General features: G+C 40.0%; 1 protein-coding gene across 1 annotated transcript; it reads right to left on the bottom strand.

The window, feature by feature from the left end:
* Window positions 1–8,783: 8,783 nt before the first annotated feature.
* Window positions 8,784–15,413, bottom strand: LOC148973647 (serine/threonine-protein kinase pim-2-like). Its single transcript, XM_089119197.1, has 9 exons — window positions 15,363–15,413; window positions 12,391–12,547; window positions 12,161–12,255; window positions 11,854–11,901; window positions 11,352–11,730; window positions 11,012–11,188; window positions 10,741–10,828; window positions 9,204–9,276; window positions 8,784–8,918 (listed from the first exon to the last, which is right to left on the bottom strand). The coding sequence occupies exons 1-9, from the start codon at window positions 15,411–15,413 to the stop codon at window positions 8,784–8,786; spliced, it is 1,203 nt and encodes a 400-aa protein (XP_088975323.1).
* Window positions 15,414–21,035: the final 5,622 nt, after the last annotated feature.

Here is a 21,035-nt window from a genome sequence, read left to right as displayed (position 1 = left end):
TCTGTTCTATCACTTTCTTTGTTGAAATTCTATGCAGGACAAATAGAAACAGTCTGTGTAACAGCTTTGACTATCCATGCTTTGTGCTCCAAGAAAGAAAAGTAATCGGGTTTAAAATGCTAGGAAAAAAAAAAAGCAAGTAAAACAAGAAATCGTAAGATGGTGGGGGAAGGGGATTACGGTAGTAATATTTACTCATTACAATTGACGACAACATTGCCCAGTACAATTGCTCTAAAAGTTGCTCTGTGAATCATCAGCTTTAGTGTACTTTGAAAATATACAAGTCATTATTTGTTACACTTCTCAGACAGAAATGGTATACCTTCACTGATATCTATTACTAGGACCCATAGTACAAGCTGAATCATGCACAACATCTAAAACAAACTAAACTGCCCCTTTAACTGAAAAAAATCTGTATTTTTGTATATGGTTTGTGGTATAGATCAAGGTTATGACAGATGCCAGAGGTGGTGTGATTCCGGGCCAGAACTAATAAATGGAGATGGCCCAGTGCCTGTCCAGATCTGGCCCGGATCCAGTATGGAACTGGTCCAGATCTGGCCCACCTTTGGGCCAAATAACTAAAATAATTCTCATCTGTTCTGGAGCTGGGCCAGTGCCGGCCCAGATGTGAAAACCGGATCCACACCGGCATTGGCCCGTTGTGCTAAAGGACACCGGCCCGGGTCCGTTTTACAGATCTGGCCCAGAACTTCTGAAGGTTCTGGGCCAGATCTGGCCCGCATGATTTTTGCTGTCTGGGTACGGAGCAATACAGAATATTGTGCAGTGCCTGGTTGTGCAAGACAGTCGCTGCATAAGCTTCCTGTGGATTCCAATAGGACTGCATGGATAAACTTTATTTTTAATGACGTTCCAGCTGATGAGGTAAAACATCGTCGTCTGTTCGCTTCATTTCACTGAGGATTGTTTTGTCAACAAGACTGGATTTGCAGACCGATTAAGAGTAAAGAACGGTGCTGTGCCGTCTATATTGGATCTGACAGGAATATTGTGCAACACACAGACTGGGTTGAACATGTATGGGCGAATCCGGTTGCCATTTGACAACATAGGACGTTTTCCCCCATGTACACCGACGGGTGAGTGAAACTCATTATAATATGCAAAACTGTTCTCCACTCGCAGCAGTGGGTGTTTACTTCCAAGTCTTCAGTGCGACACGCCCATAAAAACTGACTGTTTTTTAGGTAGGCTCACAACCAGGGTACAAAATAGCCTATTACTTGTTCATTTTGATGTTTTTGAATGCAAAAACCAAGCGAACGTTATAAGTTGACCTCAGACAACAATATAATAACATTTAAAAAGCCAGTTCATGGCCCTTTAACTATTTAATGATACGTTCTACTCTAATTCATTGTTGAAATGTAAACATTTAGACAGGGCTGTAATAACATGTTTTATTGGCAGATTTATTAAAACATACATTAAAGGGCTGCAACAACTAATCGATAAAATCGATTATAATCGATTATGAAAATCGTTGTCAACGAATGTCATTATCGATTACTTGGTCTGATTACGTCACGGGGATTGTTTACATGCAACATGCGCTTCTTACATGCGCTTCATGAGGCACACAAGCAGTCTCTCTCCCTCGCCGCTCTACCCTGTCTCGCGCGCGCAACACGGACGGTTTGGAGCACATTATCTTCTGTCTCGCATGCGCACTCTTGATTCCATGAGTTTGAACTAATTTGCGGGCATCAGGAAACCGCTATCAATATGCAGCATACACGAAAATCATTCACCTTTCGGCAAATTCGCCGTTTTGAAACTAAAATAGGTGACCTACGTTAATCGTATATACTTTATGAAGCCATACTATAGTATAATGTGAGATATAAATGTGTATTTAAGTCATTAAATTCAAGTTAAAGTCCCCGTGAAATCAAAATTGAACCTATTTACTTTGTTAGCGCATATTACTAGTCTTGTGGTGAACAATTAATCCGTGCAAGTAAATATATATTAAAAAAATTTTTTACCTTGGTAATCTTTAATCAAAATCTGAAAAGTTACTTCCGGTCTGGAACGGTTGATGACGTAGGTTTCACAGTTTGGGTGGGGAAACGCTTAACCACTCCCCTCAAACCGTTAGTTTGCTATGAGCGACAGATGGAGAGGAGGAGCGCTGGAGTAAAACCCTGCCCTCTGTTCAATATTCCGTTTCACTTGGAAATACGTCACAGCACGGGAGAAAAATCGTTTGCAACTTCCGGTTCACGGGGACTTTAACCTAAGCTTTTCCCTCCACTGCGGCTGTCAGTCATTCTCTATTCGGTGTTCAAACAGCGCGTCGCATTACAACAGTTAACATGATGAAACTCTTTCAACATGATTCAATGTTATTATTATAATTGATCCGTAGATAAATGTCTATGATAGTTTTTCTATCTTGCTAGACTTTTATTGCTGTAACTTAATCACTTTCTACTGAGTGTCTGTTAGATCACAACACTAGAGTCGGCGCACTATAATTGTTCTTCACCTGCACAGTAGCCTAACTGAAATTTAAAACTGTTAAAAGAAAAGGCTTAATAAACTATTGCATAGATACTGTATAATACACGTGACAGTCAGTATGTCTTTCTCTTTCCTGGGTGCTTTTAACTTTAAAGGAAAACTCCACCGTTTTTTGAAATACGGCTTATTCACATTCTTTCCTACATTTAGATATGTGTGCAAATGCATTTTTGTCTCAGTGCATGCATTGTTTTAGTTTGGCAGGGTCGGCGCTAGCTTAGCTTAGCACAATTAATGGATTCCTTTGTTGCCAGCTAGCATGTCCTGAGTAAAAGTGATTAAAAAAAAATAAACAAACCCACGTAATTACTTCTTGTGGCCTGCGTTTTCACAACGAGTACAAATAGTGACGCAGATTAACACTAGGCGATTTCCTAGGCAGATATTGACTTGGGACTATATTAGGGGGAAGCACAGGCGAAGCACTGCTGCTAAGGCGAATCACTGCTACTTGGGCGCAGAGACGTCACGCAACACATGAAATCCCACGACTTCCATAAACATACCGGTGTTCAGCGCGTAAAAAAAAAACAGAAGAAGAACATAGCGGCGCGACCTGCAACAAGTGTCTTCGCTTTAGGAGTATTTATTTTGAGAAGTTACAGCAAACATGGTAATTACCTGCATAGCAAAAGGTTGTGAGAACAAGCAAAGAACTACACGAATGTAATGTTTCACAGAAACTGAGAAATAAATGGCTAGCTGCTCTGAAGATCTGTAGCCTACATCAATGCCACTCGACAAAATAAAACAGTTTTGTTTGCGAAGAGCATTTTGCACCAGAGGACTAACGTTACCCTTGAAAAAAATGGAATATGTCCCCAGAAAGACGGTAAAGTTACTACGTCTGAAAGATACGGCCGTCCCATCTATTTTCAAAGTGCAGGCAGAACAAAGTAAGTTCTTTTATTACTCTCTTCCTTATGTTTATCTGTGTCTTTATTCTGTTGTAAGATCGATGCTGAGAAGCTTTATCTAGACTACGAACGTCATGTTGAATTCTACCTGTTTAGCATGAATAACCTGTTATCGTTATAACTTACCCCATATCCATTTGGTCCATTCGGCGTGGCGCGTTTTTTCCAGTTCACCTTATCACACCGGAAAAAAACGAGTACTGCAGGATGGATCAGGGTCAGTGCCGTGAAATCCTCAGTAACGTTAGCTGTGACACAACTGCGGGCACGCTCATCTTATCTGACGCTTTGAGCCTGGCCATCGGCCCCACTCGCCTCAGCACAGCACAGTCTCTGGGTCTTGACTGTCTGAGAAGTCACCCTCTTCGTCTCTCACAAAATCAGCCATGTTCATCGCCAGTCATGTACTGTAAGGAAAATAGTCAGGTAGCTACTATTCAAGCCGGTATGTTTACGGAAGTCGTGGGATTTCATGTGTTGCGTGACGTCTCTGCGCCCAAGTAGCAGTGATTCGCCTTAGCAGCAGTGCTTCGCCTGTGCTTCCCCCTAATATAGTCCCAAGTCAATATCTGCCTAGGAAATCGCCTAGTGTTAATCTGCGTCGCTATCTGTACTCGTTGTGAAAATGCAGGCCACAAGAAGTAATTACGTGGGTTTGTTTATTTTTTTTAATCACTTTTACTCAGGACATGCTAGCTGGCAACAAAGGAATCCATTCATTGTGCTAAGCTAAGCTAGCGCCGACCCTGTGTCAAACTAAAACAATGCATGCACTGAGACAAAAATGCATTTGCACACATATCTAAATGTAGGAAAGAATGTGAATAAGCCATATTTCAAAAAACGGTGGAGTTTTCCTTTAATGCGGCGGACACTGAAGAGCTGCGCGCCGCCCTGTGACTCCGAGTTGCTTCAAGCGCATCATTCAGCGCTCGCGATGCGCATAAGCACTTTGTGCAGCTCTTTCATGATCATGTCATAATACTTTTGCACAATGAAAGCTTATTAATAGCCTTTCTTGTTCTGTCCTATCCATTATATTTTGCTTCCTCACTAAACAGCAGTGCTTTACATTTAAAACAGTTGTGCATCTGATTTTTACGATGTTTTTCATGAATGTATAACAACAATACAAAGAGCAATGTGTAACGTTTTACAAGAGTTTGTGCTACACTTATTGTCTCTTATTTGTTCCCCACTAAGGAATGTTTTTTTTTTCACTAAATGTTCAGATTTTATAAAACTATTGTGCACTTGTGATATTTCTAGGCTAAGTTTTGCTGAGTTATCCAGTAATCTAGTTTACAATAGCATTTTTGTCATAGGTTATGGTCATATATTTTTTTTTATTTGTTGTTTTTCTTTATAATGAAGTTGTCTGTATTAAGTAGATTGTTTAACACACAAAAGACTGTGGTTTTTAGGGTTTTATTTAGTTATAATAAACAAATAAATGAAATATATTTTTTTATCCGATTAATCGATTAATCGAAAAAATAATCGTCCGATTAATTGATTATCAAAATAATCGTTAGTTGCAGGCAGCCCAGAATGATAAAGACAACAGTTTAAGTAAAAATATAATAAATATGAAATAGTGCATATATTTATCGAACTGCTCGTCTCTATGGAGTGCTGTGCGATATAGCTAAAAAAAATTATCACGTTATAATGTTTCATTTCTTTCTTTTTTTTAAAAAGAGAAGAAGAAAAGTTCTTTATGTGTTAAAAGGTATGTGTTAAAGAAACTCTTGAACTTAAAATGTTACAAAATGTGTGCAATAAAAAAAAAGTGTAAACGTAGAACAATGTCAAACTTTGAGGTAGATCAGCAACTGTAATAAGTAGGGGTGTAATGTTCACAAAATTCACAGTTCGGTTTGATAGGACACAGTGGTGTCGCGGTTTGGTTTGATAGGACACAGTGGTGACGCGGATCGTACGTTTTTGATACAGCAAAAAGAAAGAAATGCTAGAGACTTTTCCTTGATTTAAAAAATTATAATTTATTAAAAGAAAAATTAATTTTAAATAAGTGAGAGTCTTGAAACTTTTAGTTTAATGAATGGGGGTAACCTTTGAAGGATTAACAAATTATGATTTGGTCATTACATTAAAAATAACATGTAAATATGATAATATTTGAGTTTCGAAGTGCTGGAAAAGGCTGTTACACCTACTTGAAAGCATTTTACTATTTCTGCCAAACTTTTAATGGTTACAGTTAGTGTTACTACATTAAATCCATGGTGAATGTTGCTGATCTGTGGACTTAAAACCTATATCTAGATTATTCACTGCACAATGTTTCTCCTGGTTTCCACGCCAGCGCTGTTTGATCTAACAGAGATCTGCGGTTAATAACGGAGAAATACTTTTGTGGCGAATTCAAATGAACCAAGATCTACGGGCGAAGCGTGCACATTTTAATGAAAATATTGAGCGCTATATCGAACACTTTTATATCATTACCGACAATGGTTTACGTCTATAAATACCGATACAGCTTTAATCGCAGTTTTTTTCTTGAGTTTGTGGACATTTAATGATTTTCCTAAGATCACTAATGTTTCATTAAATTGTTTACAAGGTGTTTTGTATTGACGTTTTGTATTGAGCGATTAAAGCAGAACTAAGTAACTTTTTTTACCTTAATTGAACAGCTTTGGAGTCATTGTAATGTTTATATTACTGAATTCGTGTTGAATGGTGATCGTCTCGCACCCCCCTGGTGCCTGTGAGCCGCAAAACCACCCTTGCAACTTTGGGCCGGTGGCTCGCCGGCCTCAGTGTTAGGAAGTATCGTGAGATTTCAGGTCTCGCGAGGTAACGAATTGCTTTACGGCACTATACGAGCACACGCATGCGTACACGTCCCCATCCATCCAGTAGCCGGCTAGCTATAAGAAAAAGGTAACGCTAGATATTGAGTTCTTCAAGTTTTCGTGATGGCTGATGTAAAAGAAGAAGAAGAAAGCTCGGACGTGTTTATCAGAGGAACAAAGAAAGAGAAAGCGGACCGGCTTTTTCAGAATAGAGAGAACTGAAAGAAAGCGAAGCCTGCAAAACCGATGCTGACCTGGACTTGCTGTTGCACTTGTAAGTATCTTTATAATAAACTGTGTTTAATGTTTGTATTTCTTGTAATTGTGACCTCGTGAGTCGGGATGTTTGCTATTGTCTGTTTGTTTTTGTTTTTTTATGATGCTCGCTGTCTGTTACCGGCTTACTAGTACGTCAGATACTGTAACTTAGATGTTAGCATTTTCATTAGCAAACAAACTTGCTTGTTTTCTGTAAGTTAGTGTTTTGTCCGTTCCTCTATCAGGGTTTATTTGTGTTTCTCAGATCGCCTATAAATCGATATGAAATTCTACAAATTATGCATTAGTAGCTTGTCGTCAGCCTCAGAATTAGTAACGTTATATACTGTGCTGACTTGATATAAACCGACACGAGAGCTGCTAGCTAATAATGCAACTTTTTATATTTATTTAATCACATTTACACAAACAGAACTATAAGTAAACGAGAAATTGCATTGCAACTTCACACATGCAACTCTGTGCTAGTTTGACCTTGTGTATAAATGATGTTGATAAAAGATTGATACATTTTCTTTTTCCCTTTTAGCTACAAGCGTTGGCAAGTGTCATCAACTCCGAGTAAGGGGCACTCCAGACCACCAGTACCACCGGTCTCAAGCTTCAATAATAAAATAAACAAACTTGTAATAAACAAAACGTGTTTGACTTTCTTTGGTCAATCGTTACGATAGACAACTCGGATCACCAGAAAAATGATAGAAGAATGTAACGTAACATTTATTTTGATAATGCATAATCTAAGTAGCTATATAGGCTAAACTAAAAATAAATAAATAGCGTAAATATTTCTTATGGTATTGATTTTTAACCATAATGTTACTGATTACGTTTGGTAACACAATAAAAATATACACTATCTCAACATAATAATATTGTTCTGAGAATCATACATACCTCAGTGGACATTGCTCGGGCGTCAGTTTGGTTTGAAATGTGCTGGGGACAGAGACGCATTCGGAAGGGCATTTTCAAAAGTGCTGGGTAGGCTACAATAACGCATTCATTCTTTTTTTCTCTTTCGAGTGGGTCATGTTTTGAAAGACGATGTCCTGTAGCTTCCTGATGCACATAAATAAAAATAAGCACAATGTCCGAGTATAGTGAGTATATAGAAAATATACGCCCTTGATAGCATACAGTGATGGTCCGTCCAGACTCCAGAGGTAGAATTCTACACTCGAATAGTTTTTTTTTTGCCCCTCATCAAAACCAATAATTTTTATCAGTGGTTGAATTGATATAATGTTTATCAGTGGTTTTACATGTTTTGATGAGGGGGAAAAAATATACGAGAGCGGAATTAGAACCCATGAGAAAAAGGGACACGTTTGTGTGCATTTTGATTTCTGATTTCACCGGAAAGAATCTCCGCCACGGATTGAAGCGCGTTTCTGAGAGAAGGTAACACATTTCAGTGCTAGATCGCCTGTTATTTAACAAACAAATGAAACGAATGCTGTTAACTGGAGATGATCTATTTGCATTGGTACATCTGTGCCGCGAGATGTTTCAAAAGTGGTGGGGACAAAATCGACCCTGTCGTTCGCCTATGACGCCTATGTTCGCCGGCTTCTCTGAAAACAAATGCACATGGCCTGAACGAGATGGGAGGGGGGGAGTTGACAACGAGTTTGCGACAGTTTTCTCATATATATATATACTACGAAACTGTAGGGGGAGCTCGAGAGAGAAACCTGCGAGAAAACAGCAAAGAAGTTCCCAGTCTTACTGAGCGCTGCTTTAAATATCTTTTGATGTTTATATTGTGCTGTAACAAGTAGTAAAGTGGTGGAGATTCATTTTCAGTTTTGGACGAAATAGTTTTGTAGGGCCAAAATCAAGGACCATAGCGGTGACATTTCATTAGCGCTTCTCGCGGTGACACGTTTTAAAGGGATAGTTCACCCAAAAATCTGTCCAAAATCACTCGCCCTCGTGACGTCCCAAATAAAAGATCTTCAGAATAAAAGCCTAAATTCAAAGCGATTCAGTCTCTTCAGAAAAGTTTTGGACTAAACCGCTCATTAATCTCTTTATGGACTTTTTGAAGTGTCAAATTGGTAGTTGTGAATTTTAACTATTGGGTGAATTATCCCTTTAAATGTGTCAGGGTCTATTGTTGAATCCTGAATATTTTTGGTTGCCGACATTTCAGTGTCTCACTAAAAAATACTTCATTATCATGAAAGACAATCATGATGATTTAGTTTTCGTTCTTCAACAGATCATGACACGCCTCAAAGGAGATCTGATGGTTTCCAGCAAGTGACCGCATCATTGAGCCATCCTTCTCTCCATGGTCATCACCCGTAGTCCTCGTCCCCAGGTTCTGTGTGGACTATAGGAGACTTAACAGAGAGACCATACCTGAAGCTTATCCAATGCCGCTTATTCATGACATCCTGGAATCCATGGATGGCGCCACCTGGTTCAGCACATTGGATCTGTAGTCAGGTGGATCTGGAGGAAGAGAGTAAAGAGAAAACTGCATTTATCACCAACCAGGGGCTATTCCAATTCTGTTTCATGCCGGCTCAGAAATGCTGCAGCCACTTCCAGAGGCTTATGGAGAAGGTCCTGGCAAACTCTGTTGCAAGACCCACCTGTATTGATGCAGCCTGACCTCAACCAACCTCTTCAGGAGCATACAGGTGCCAGTGATGTGGGATTGGGAGATATTCTCACCCAGCAAACACCTGAGGGGGAAGGAGCAATAGCATATGTTTCAAGGACATTACGAGGAGCAGAACTAAATTACTCCACATCAGAAAAAGCGTGTCTGGCTGTGGTCTGGGTGGTGGAAAAATAGAAGAATTACCTTCATGGGAGGCAGTTTGATATCTACAGCGACCAATAGCCTTCAATAGTCCCCAAACCTCCTCTCAATTGACCCGGCAGACTCTTAGGTTGCAGCGGTTCATCTTGCTAGTATATCACTGGAAAGGATGTCTCAACCTGGGTCCCGATGACTCGGAGTCTGTGGAAGGAGACGATGTGCACTGTTTGTTTGTTCTGTTTTTTTATGATACAGAAGTGATCTTTGTGAAATTGAAGATCAAACCAAAGAATATCTAAAATGGGGAGAACTCCCATTATCAGTAAACTTCTGGGTCCTGAACTGGTTGCAGTTCGACATATGAGGGCGCTCACATGATGAAAATGGAGGTCTATGGAGTTATACCCCTCAAAATACACTTTTCTCTGGAAGGATATTATTTTTTGTCTAGTAATTTGAACGTTGTATTCGAAAGGAGATGCAAAGCAATTACACATTGCTGGGTGTTGGATTTTTTAGAGTCACTTTTTGTTTTAAAAAGTCTTTAAAGAGTAACTAAACACTTAACCAACTTTTTTTAGTTAATGATCTGTAAGAATGGATCTTTATTAATACCAGTCATTGATTCGAGTAACTTTTTTGGCATTTGTTTATAAAGTGTTCTATTTCTACAATATATGGTGTAAAAACGTCTTAGTGCTGCCCTCTTCAGGTTGAACGGTGGCTACTGCAGTTGAATTTTCCTATTGGATGTTTGCGGTGGTACGTGACACAGCGGTTGTTGGTGACGTAGCAAGTTCCATACAAAGCAATGAGTCTCAGGTGCATGCCCCCCTCCGCTGGGCTCTGCCCAGTTTTCCAGCATTTTTCAAATATTGCCAGTGGGTGGAGTCAGGCTCTGACCAGGGTTTAGTTACCCTTTAAAAATGTCAATGACATCATACACGTCGTACGACCAGACAAATCTTCAGGCGCCGCCATAATGCGGAGGGCAACTTTCCCATTCCTCTCTTAGCGGGAATTGAGAAAAATGCCTGTTTCGTGCGCTGCTTGGCCGGGCTGTGCAAATCGCCACACAATTGAAAACAGGTCGCGAGGAATTAACTTTCACAAACAAGACTGAACAATTGTTTCTGGTTGTATTTGGTCATGACGCAATTATTAATAGTAACGTTCAAAGGAGAAACTCTGTGAGATTTAAAATACTACAGTTATTGTCTCACGAAATTAAGTTTTAATAGATTTTCAGTCGACAATGCAGTTGTTTAAAAGTCAAATCTGTGGTTTATTTATAAAGAGTTTTTAAAAATCCTTAACAGCGGGTGGTAAGTCTTTCTGTAGAAGGTCTTCTGATCTTTCTTCATAAAATCTATATATGAAGTACTTAAACCACTTGTGGAGACAGACAACATCCAATTTAAGCTGCTTTGATGGGTGTCTTTGTAGGAGAGAGCAAAGTAATTTGCAGCATTCTGTGAAGAAAGAGAAGAGAAGTCCTATTATTACCTTAAACTCCACACTTGCTCTCTTTGATTAAGAGTCTAAGCTGAAATATCTAAATATTACTGCATTACCCACACAACCATTTATATTACTTTGTTCTACTTTATATGATTTAGAATTGCAAGTGATCTTTGCTGAAATGTAGATCTCACCTTGTGATACGCCATCTCTTGTCCAGATGTTGTCATTTAGCATATCCAAGTCTTCTGAAGTTGGAAATTCTCCACACACCAGTGTAAACATGAGGACCCCGAGTGACCACACTGTCGCTTGTTTCCCGTGATATAGGCCGAATAACTTATACTCAGGGGGGCAGTACTCTTCTGTGCCTGGAAAAAAGATAAAAAAAAGTATTAGCATGCAAGAAATGATTTGATGCTATTGATTCACAATGGTGGATCCCATTACATGATACTTTGTAAGACCTTGACGGCTTCTGGCCCGTCATCTAAGTTTGAGACCCACATTACAGCTCTGTGGAATAATACAAACCAGCAAAGGACGTGTATCCCCGATCGGTCAGGATTTCTCCGCATCCAAAGTCAATCAATTTGACATCCAGCGTCTCCGGGTTGATCAGGAGGTTTTCTAACTTTATGTCGCGATGCAACACACCACGTTGGCAGCATGTTTGAGCTGCGACTGCTGCCTGATGCATTATAACCTTTGCCACGTTCTCTTCGATGTAGTAGTCGTGCCGGTCTAGATATTCGATCAAGCTCTCGCAGGGTGTAGGGAACTCTAAAACCATAATGTATCGATTTGGCTCTTCGTCCCAGTCCAGAAGCTGGATGATCTGGGGAACCCTGGGGCCTTTGTTGGCGAGAATTAGCAGACCGATCTCTAGAGGAACGGGTTCAGGATTATCCTCCTAGAAGAAAGACAATTCTTATGATCTTACTGTACATGGAGAAAAGATGTAGAACACTACTAAACTACAGACAATAGCAGTTTGTCCATTGAAAAAATGAACTGAGAGAAACAGAGTACTTACAATGTTGATCCACTCAATACCCGCGGTATCAGCGAATTTCAGCGCCACCTAATCAACAAAACAAAAAATGGATTTGAGTTAGAATTATTTACAATGTGTGTGCAGTTCATATTTCAGCCATCAACCTTGAACAGACGTGTTCAGTTTCATGAATTTAAATTCTAATCATGTAGAGCATGTCTAACGATTTAAAAAGGTCTGAGAGGTCAGGTGCTCTAAGTAGTGAACATAAGATACACTGAGAATGCTTGAAAGAAGAGTTATTCTAATATACGCTGATAGATAATGCAAGTAAAATAAGTGATACCTTAAGGCCATCTTTCAAGCGAGTCCCAGCATAAACGCTTCCAAATCCTCCTTCACCGAGCTTCCTGCCGACTTCATAGCTGCAGCAACCGACGTCTGTTAAAAGAAACATAAGAAGAGTTGACATGAAAACTGCTTTTTGCCTGAGTTGACATGAGTAAAGACATATATAATATCACAACACAAGTTTGTCTGTATTGTGTTGTGTCGGAGTCATGACGGTCAACTTACAAATAATCTCATTCTCAGATACAGCGTCCCCTGTCGGTCCGACATGGGGGACATCATCTCCCCAGTCTGACGTGGCACAGACTGGAACTGGTAACGTTGTAACGTTAGTGACAGTCGTAAATCGCGGGCTGTTTATTCCAGTGGACGTAAGTTGCAACTAAAACAATAGGAGGCAATGGCGCAACGCTACCCAGCAACAGCTCAGTAATGGCGCCCCGCTTACTTCCGGTAGTTTCGCCGGATTCGTCTATATGCACGCATAAGTTCCGCATTTGACGCAAGGATGCTCGTCCATTTCCGGTTGTGTAGATTAAAGCGGAGGAGAACCGAGGAAAACGGGATTATGGCAGAGTCTTCAAAATTTACTGTCCTCCCGTCTTTGAAACGAAACGTACATACGTTTAGATGTAATTTTATATATAGTTATGTTTATTTAATATAATTTTAAAAAGAAGCATAAACACAACGAGGGGTGTCTGTTTTATTTGTTTTCTTTATTATAACCATGGACTATAAAATTCAATATAAATTCTCTGTATTGCATTGGACTCTATACGATCGGAAGTCATCGAGCATCCTTAATCCTTCACCGGAAATACCGCCGTGCATAGAGCCCATTGATCACATCTAACATAAAAGTTTGTGCTATATATATATATATATATATATATATGTGTGTGTGTGTGTGTGTGTGTGTGTGTCTGTCAGGTGTGTATAAACAGACACGCACTCACACATACCGGTATATTATATAAACACAAACTTTTATGTTATAGGCCTATGCGATTAATTGATTAGACAACACTAATGTTGATATAGCATTTCTTTCCTTATTTACTTGTTGTGTGTCCCAAAATGCCTGATAAACAAGTCCTGGTGTCCTCTATGTGGACATGTATGAAATCAATGCCCTGTTTTCATATTCTGATTTGAAACTCCATAAGGTTTTCCTGAGATGTTTATTTATGACGCTCAATTTAAAAAACGAGTCACATTTTTAATAATAATTTCAAATATCATAATATTTCCATAAGAGTGCTAAATTTGATAATTCAGTTAATGTCAATATTTTTTAAGGAGTGGAAGCTGTTGTTATGAAACCAAACAAATTCACTAAAATATCATGTTCTTTACAAAGGAAAAAAGTATAATATGGTCTCAGGAGTATAACATACCATCAAATTTGAATTCAAACATATTAGTAGAGAGGTTAAGTGACTTTTGACTTCAAGTCATGATGCAAAGGTCAACTTTGGTAAGGAAGTACCTTATGGCCATAGAAATAAATTTATCCTAAGACACAAGTGAGATCACATTTTGTTTCTTATATATGCACATTTTTTTTTAAAATGGCCACCAATCATACTTGAGAAGCCCACATCTTTGCTTCTGTTATAGCTATAATGAAAAATTTGGTATCAACGTGTACATTGTTGTGGTCAAGGAGTCCAATAAAGTAGGTTCCAAAACTAGAAAACAATAATGTTGCAACATGACATCATGACTTTTGCGTAAACATATACACCACTTTCGAGTCAGGTGGCTTGTTATCTCTACGCATTTTGAGCTATCCGCGTGTATGCGTATATGTCTACGCCATTACCCAGATAGCAAACTGACATTCAATCAACGTGGAAATATGACATCGAAACAACGTTGATCTGACATTGTTTTGCTCATCGAATTAACGTTGAACCAACGTCAGACGCGTCATTCTTTCAAAACTAACGGAAAATCAACTTGAAATCAACGCGTTGTTTCAACGTTATGAAAGCAAACCAATTTTCGATTTCATTTAGCTTTGAAGAATGCCGCGTCTGACGTTGGTTCAACGTTAATTCGATGAGCAAATCAACGTTGTTTCAATGTCATGAGAGACGTCGTTTCCACGTTGATTCAATGTCAGTTTGCTGTCTGGGTAACGTCTGCGTCATTCCGCGTGTCTGTACACACAGTCAAATCTCCAGTCATAAATGCCATTAACCCCAGTGACGGTTAAGTTTAGGGATGGGGTTGAGGTAAGTCATATCTTTTTTTTACCTAGGATGGTAAGGGAACAGTCATAAATGCCATTAACCCCAGTGATGGTTAGGTTTAGGGATGAGGTTGAGGTAACTCATATATTTATATAACGTTAAGTCAACGGCGTTCATAAACACGCTGAAAGGCGATTATGCGTCTTGATAGCACGCCAAAAATGGAAATACGAATTGGCGTGTCATACACACGCTACTTCATGAGATCAGTCTGAATGTTGTCCTTAATTGGAGGTGAAGTATACAATTTTTTTTATCAAAAAAAGCATGCCAAACACACAGTCCATTGACAACTTAAAGGGATAGAGGGATAGTTCACTTGGAAATTAATTTTTGATATGTTTTGGCTTACCTCAAGGGCATCCAAGATGTAGGTGTCTTTGTTTCCACAGTAGTTTAATTTTTTAGGTCAAACTGTTTGAGTCTATCAGTCATATGATGGAGGTCTATGGGGTCCACCTCAAAGAGCATGCACAGAGAAGTCCAAATAAAACATGATTTAATGACTCGTAAATGTAAGTACACATTGATGGCCAAAGACACGAAACGAGTGGTTTGTGTGAGAAAACGAACAGTATTTATATCGTTTTACCTCTTGTAACCACAGCCACGTCCAAGTGATCTGAGGGCGCAGGCGCTTTGTGGCTGTGGTAACGAGGTAAAAACAATATAAATACTGTTCGTTTTCTCACACAAACTGCTCGTTTCGATCATGTTTAATTTGGACTTCTCTGTGCATGCTTTTTGAGGTGGACTCCATAGACCTCCATTATATAACTGATAGACACAAATGGTTTGACCTAAAAATATAAAAAAATGAAACTACTGCGGAAATAAAAACACCTAAATTTTGGATGCACTTGAGATAATCTAAAACATAACAAAAATTAATTTCAAAGTGAACTATCCCTTTAATAATTTCTGCTTCGCCTTTACAGCCTTTACAGCACTGGCTGAAGATGCGGGTCCCGCGTTGAGCACGGGCATCTGGTCGTTTATGTCTCAAGGTAACTCAGAACTGTATCACAGCTCTGGAGCCCTGTGAGGCGGTCGACTGGTATCAGACAGGTGTAAACCTGGGGGTAATCTCGAAACTGAAAGTGGTTTCGACAGATGCCTCCAATTTGGGCTGGGACGCCCTCTACAATGGCAGACCGACTTTTGGCCTGTGGTCAAGACAAGATAAGAGCTTGCGCATAAACTGTCTAGAGATGAAGGCGGTTGAGAATACCTTGCGGTTCTTTCTTCCCCCTCTAAAGGGCCGCACGGACAACATGTCGGTGGTTTCCTACATAAATCGCCAGGGTGGTCTGAGATCACGGAACCTTCATGCACTGGCAGAACGCCTGCTTGTATGTGTTCAGCGCAACCTACTCTCGTTGAGAGCGGTGCGTGTGCCAGGCCATCTGAATGTGGGTCCAGACAAGCTGTCCAGGGACAACGTTCCCCTAGGGGAATGGTCTTTCCACCCTCAGACAGTTCAGCTGTTGTGGGACACCTTTGGTACAGCAGAAGTCGGCCTCTTTGTGTCTCAAGACAACACTTAGTGTCCAATATGCTTCACAAAGAACAAGGACGTGCTGGCCCATCACTGGCCCAGCGGCCCTCTCTATGCTTTCCCTGTGATCATGCTGTTACCACAGGTAATCAAGCATATCAGGGAGAATGGTTCCTCTGTGCTTCTAGTAGCACAGTTCTGGCCGAACCAAGTTTGGTTTCCGGAGCTGTTGCAGCTTCAGAGCTTGGCTGCGTGGCCTGTCCCATTGAGGAGAGATCTCCTCTCACAGGCCGTGGGGACGATTTGGCACGACTCGAGCTTTGGGCTCTGCATGTGTGGGCCATCAACGGGTACCCATGAGTCTCCCCGACGGTGTGTTAAACACGATTACGCAAGCTAGAGCGCCCTCTACTAGACGGCTTTATGCTTCCAAGTGGTCAGTGTTCTCAAGTTGGTGCTCAGCCCGCAACCCTGATCCACAAGATTGTGAATTATCGGAGGTTCTCTCCTTCCTACAGGAGCTCTTGGATAAGGGCAGATCCCCATCCATGCTCAAGGTAAATGTGGCGGCTATTGCTGCTCTTTTCAAACATTCGCATGGCCAGTCACTGGGTAGGAACGACCTTGTATAGTCCGCTTCCTCGGGGGAGCTAGAAGGATGAACCCTCCTCATCCCCCCCTCGGTTACCATATGGGACCTTTCCTTGGTCTTTAAGGCCATGAAGGGTGCCCCTTTCAACCCTCTACAGTCTGTGGACCTTACGTATCTCTCATTGAAAACCGCCTGGCTATCGCCTCAGTCAAGTGGGTGGGTGACTTACACGCACTTTCTGTTAGCGCATCGTGCCTTGAGTTTGGGCCTAATGACTACAAGGTCATCCTCAAACCAAGACTTGGTTGTGCTACCATCTGGTTTCGCTTCACTCGGTGAAAACCAAGGAGCATCCTATCAAGCTCTGGCTTATATAGGCATAAGCCACGCCCATTCGCACGGGACGGGCCCCGGCGCCCTCATTGGTGCTTACGTCACAAGCAGTCCCTCGATAGGTTGCAGCAGTTGCCGCAGAGTGGAGGGCTGCATTGGGATTGAGTCCCGCCGGGTCCCGCAGGACCCAACGCAAATCACGCGGGAGAGGGCACTTTGAACTTTGCTGCGGGTGGGAATGGGTGGCTAAAAAAAAACTGCGGGATCGGGAGGTAGCCTAGCGACATGATGGAGATGTCAATAAATGATGTGGAAAAGATCCTCAAACGAGGTATTTACAGCACAAAACCTAAGCAAGGCAAGTCTGACATTTGGACTACTATTCATCTTCCTGATCAGTGCGTCAGAATACATGCAGGCCAGGGTAACAAAAAAAACAACCCCATGATTCTCTTTAATAATAGCAATAGAAATACTGTGGGATGGGAGAAGACACAAAATCAATGCATCTCTATTATTGTGCGGGAATAAATTCTCAGAGTTTTGCGGGTGCAGACGGGAGTGGACATATTGCGGGAGCGGGTGGGAGTGGAGCACATACGTTGCGGGAGCGGGCGGTAATGGTCAGAAATTCAGCGGACGTGGGCGGGATGAAGAAAACAGTCCAGCGCAGGGCTCTACCGCAGAACATCCAATAGGCGCGCAAGCTGCCTTGCCTAGGTCTGCTAGCTGCAGCAAGTGCATTTAAATTAATACAAATTTAAAGGTTTTCTTCTCCATCCAATCTGATGGAGTTTTGGTTCCTTGCCACTGTCGCCTTGCTTTTGCCTTGCTTTTGGCTTGCATAGTCGGGGTTATTTATTTATTATTTAATATTAACAATATTATTGATCTGTGTTGTACTACTTTCATGTTATCACTGTGAAGCTGCTTTGATACAATCTGTATTGTGAAAAGCGCTATATAAATAAATGTGACTTGACTTGACAAATTATAAGGATCATTTTTGCCTTTAGTATTCTCGAGAAGAGGTTTTCCCTCTAAGGTTTTTTTTTTTCCATAGTGAACTATCTAGCGAGTTATTAGTTATCTAACATTAAAAACATTTTTCTATTTAACAAGAAAGTCATACGTACCTTAAAGTGTTAACCTGTCACCTCTGACCTTCAACAGCTGTCACAGCTCCTGGTGAAGATGGGATGTGTTGTTGCAGGAACTGATTTGCTATAGGCTACTCCTGACTGGTCGAAATCTCATGCTACTTAGGACAAATGTAATGTACAGAAGTAGCTGCACTGCTTAAATACAAAATTAAAGTCACACTGATGACATAATTTTTCAGTAGCACCACAATGCAGAACATGAGATCCACTCGGAGGAGTCGGATCACGATCCAAGGGGTGGAGATAGGTAGGATTAGGGGTGGGTTTAGAGATTAGGGGTCGGTTTAGGGATCAGGGGGCGGAGTTGGTTAGGTTTAGGTGTATGTAAGGTGGGAGGAGTTGGATCTGGATCCGACTCCTCCCTGTGGATTTCATGTTCCGCAGTGAGCACCATCTCTAATTTTTACGTGAAATGTGCATATTTACCCCCAATTGTCATGGTATGGGGAAAATTATTTTTTTTTTAAACTTGAAACCAATTGGATTCCTTGACCCCAAAAATGTACACTTTGACACTAAATTTGGCATTATAGCGTGAAGGAAAGATATGGGCTCTAGAGTATTTTCGGCGCATTGGCGGCCATTTTTGAACAAAAGTGTGATCTCACTTGTGTCTTAGGATACATTTATTTCTATGACCCTAAGGTACTTCCATACCAAAGGAGACCTTTGCATCATGACTTGAAGTCAAAGACCTATTTTTTGGGCTTAACCTCCCTACTATATAGCAAATGGTTAACCCTCAGGTGCTCTTCGTTTCGGAGTCACACTTGTTATCTTCCCGGTCAAAAGTGACCGGACACCTAAAAATGAAACTTTCTCCATCCCAGTAAAACCAATGCAATTTATTTTTGTTCTATAATATTTATTCTTTTTAATTTAGTATTTTGAGACAATTTAATTGAATTTATTAATATTTATGCAATATTTATGGTTTATTTTTGCCATGGAATGCAGTATTAATGCAGTATTTTAGTTTAATATAGAGTCTAGGCCTTCAGAAAAAAAATATTTTTTGAAGAAAATTAGCACCATCTGGTTACAGTATAGAGAAAAAGCATAGAATCATAGTGTAACCACTAGATGACATGTGTTTTTTTGGATTTGTGGATTTGTATATATAGTTGAAACAATCTCAAAAACTATTTCTTAGAAAAAATGACAAAAAACAAATATTCACAATTTTATTTTCATTTTTTTTTTTTTTACAATTTCCCATTCATTTCCTATGGGGTCATTTTTTGACCAAAGACCACAAGTGTGACTATTTTTTTTAAGACCACTTAGCATGCTCAGATCATGACCTCAATTTTTTTATGTGTTCACATACATAATGCCATAAAGGTCACCAAGTTTCGTAACATCGCGATGAAGCTGTGATTTTTAAAAATTCAAAACATACTTTTTGTAATCAAAATTTATTGGTGTGTATGTGTATAAAAGTGTGTTTGTATGGGTGTGTGTGTTGGTGGGTGTGTCTGTTTTGCACTCTGCAGTCATGGTCAAAATTAATGGCACCCCTGGTAAATATGATGAAAACTGGCTGTAAAAAATAATTCTGGATTGTTTATCCTTTTGATCTTCCATTCAAAAAAATGGCAAAATTCTAACCTTTCATTGAAGCAAAAGAATTGAAAGTGGGGGTAAATCACACTATGAAATAAATGTTTTTCTCCAAAACACTCTGGCCATAATTGTTGGCACCCCTAGAATTTTTTTATGAGAAAAATATCTCTGAAGTACATTCCCATTAATATTTATTTTTTTAAGCACATCAGGATGACTAGGAACATGAAATTGTCCAGCTATGACTTCTTGTTTCAAGGAGTTTAAATATTAGGAAGCACAAAGGTCAAATTCCCTGAATCATCCATCACAATGAATAAAACCAAAGAACATGGTTCTGATGTGCATCAAAAGATTGTTGAGCTTCACAAAATAGAAAGTGGATGTAAGAAAATAGCTAAAGAATTGAAAATTCCCATTTTGACCATCAGGGCAATAATTAAGAAGTTATAATCAACTAAAGATGTTATGATTCTGCCAGGAAGAGGACGTGTGTCTATTTTGCCTTAATGGATGGTGAGGATGAAAGTTTGAGTGTCCAAAGACACTTCAAGGATCACAGATGGAGAATTGCAGAGATTACTTGAGTCTTACGGTCAGAAAACCTAAAATAAAAAAATATCAAACAATCCCTACATCCCCACATGTTGTTTGAGAGGATTTTAAGAAAAATGCTCCTCGCTCATCCAAAAACAAACTCCAGTATATTCAGGTGTCAGACACGACTGGATCTTCAAAAGAGACCGGATTCTATGGTCAGATGAAACTAAAAAAGGGGCTTTTTGGCAGCAAACCCAGCAGATGTGTTTGGTGCAAACAGGGATGAAGAGTACCCCATGCCTACGGTTAAATATACTGCTGGATCTTGTATGTTGTGGGCCTATTTATTTGCTGGAGGTCCTGGACATCTTGTTCAGATACATGGTGTTATGGATTCTATCAAATACAAAGAGATAAAAAATAAAAACCTGACGCCTTCTCCTAGAAATCTTATAATGGGCCGTGGTTGGATTTTCCATCAGGACAACGATCCAAAACAAAAATCAAAATCAACACAAAAATTAGTTACGGAGCATAAAATGAAGCTTCTGCCATGACCATCCCAGACCCTGACCTGATGAGTGGAGTGAACTGAAGAGATGAAGCACCAACATGGATCTGGGAATCTGCAGGATCTGGAGAGAGCCTGTATGGAGGAATGGTCTCTGATCTCTGATCAGGTGTTCTCCAAACTCATCAGGAATTATAGGAGAAGACTCAGATCTGTTATCTTGGCAAAAGGAGGTTGCAAAAAGTTTTTAGTAACAAGGTGCCAATAATTATGGCCAGAGTGTTTTGGAGAAAAACATTTATTTCATAGTGTGATTTACCCCCACTTTCAATTTTTTGACTTCAATGAAAGGTTATAATTTTGCCAATTTTTTTTAATGGAAGATCAAAAGGATAAACAATGCAGA

Source organism: Pimephales promelas, chromosome 14 (genome assembly GCF_988280905.1).
Source record: "Pimephales promelas chromosome 14, fPimPro1.hap1.1, whole genome shotgun sequence".
Taxonomy (NCBI): domain Eukaryota; kingdom Metazoa; phylum Chordata; class Actinopteri; order Cypriniformes; family Leuciscidae; genus Pimephales; species Pimephales promelas.
The sequence above is the reverse complement of the archived record's forward strand: the minus strand, read 5'-3'. Positions and strand labels throughout refer to the sequence as shown.

Coding starts and splice junctions, on each gene's coding strand:
- LOC148973647 (XM_089119197.1), bottom strand. CDS start 15,413: ATGCCCGTGCTCAACGCGGGACCCGCATCTTCAGCCAGTGCTGTAAAG. Junction 11,731..11,853: donor GTATTGAGTGGATCAACATT/GTAAGTACTCTG, acceptor TCTTTCTTCTAG/GAGGATAATCCTGAACCCGT. Junction 8,919..9,203: donor TCCTGAAGAGGTTGGTTGAG/GTCAGGCTGCAT, acceptor AGTCTCCTATAG/TCCACACAGAACCTGGGGAC.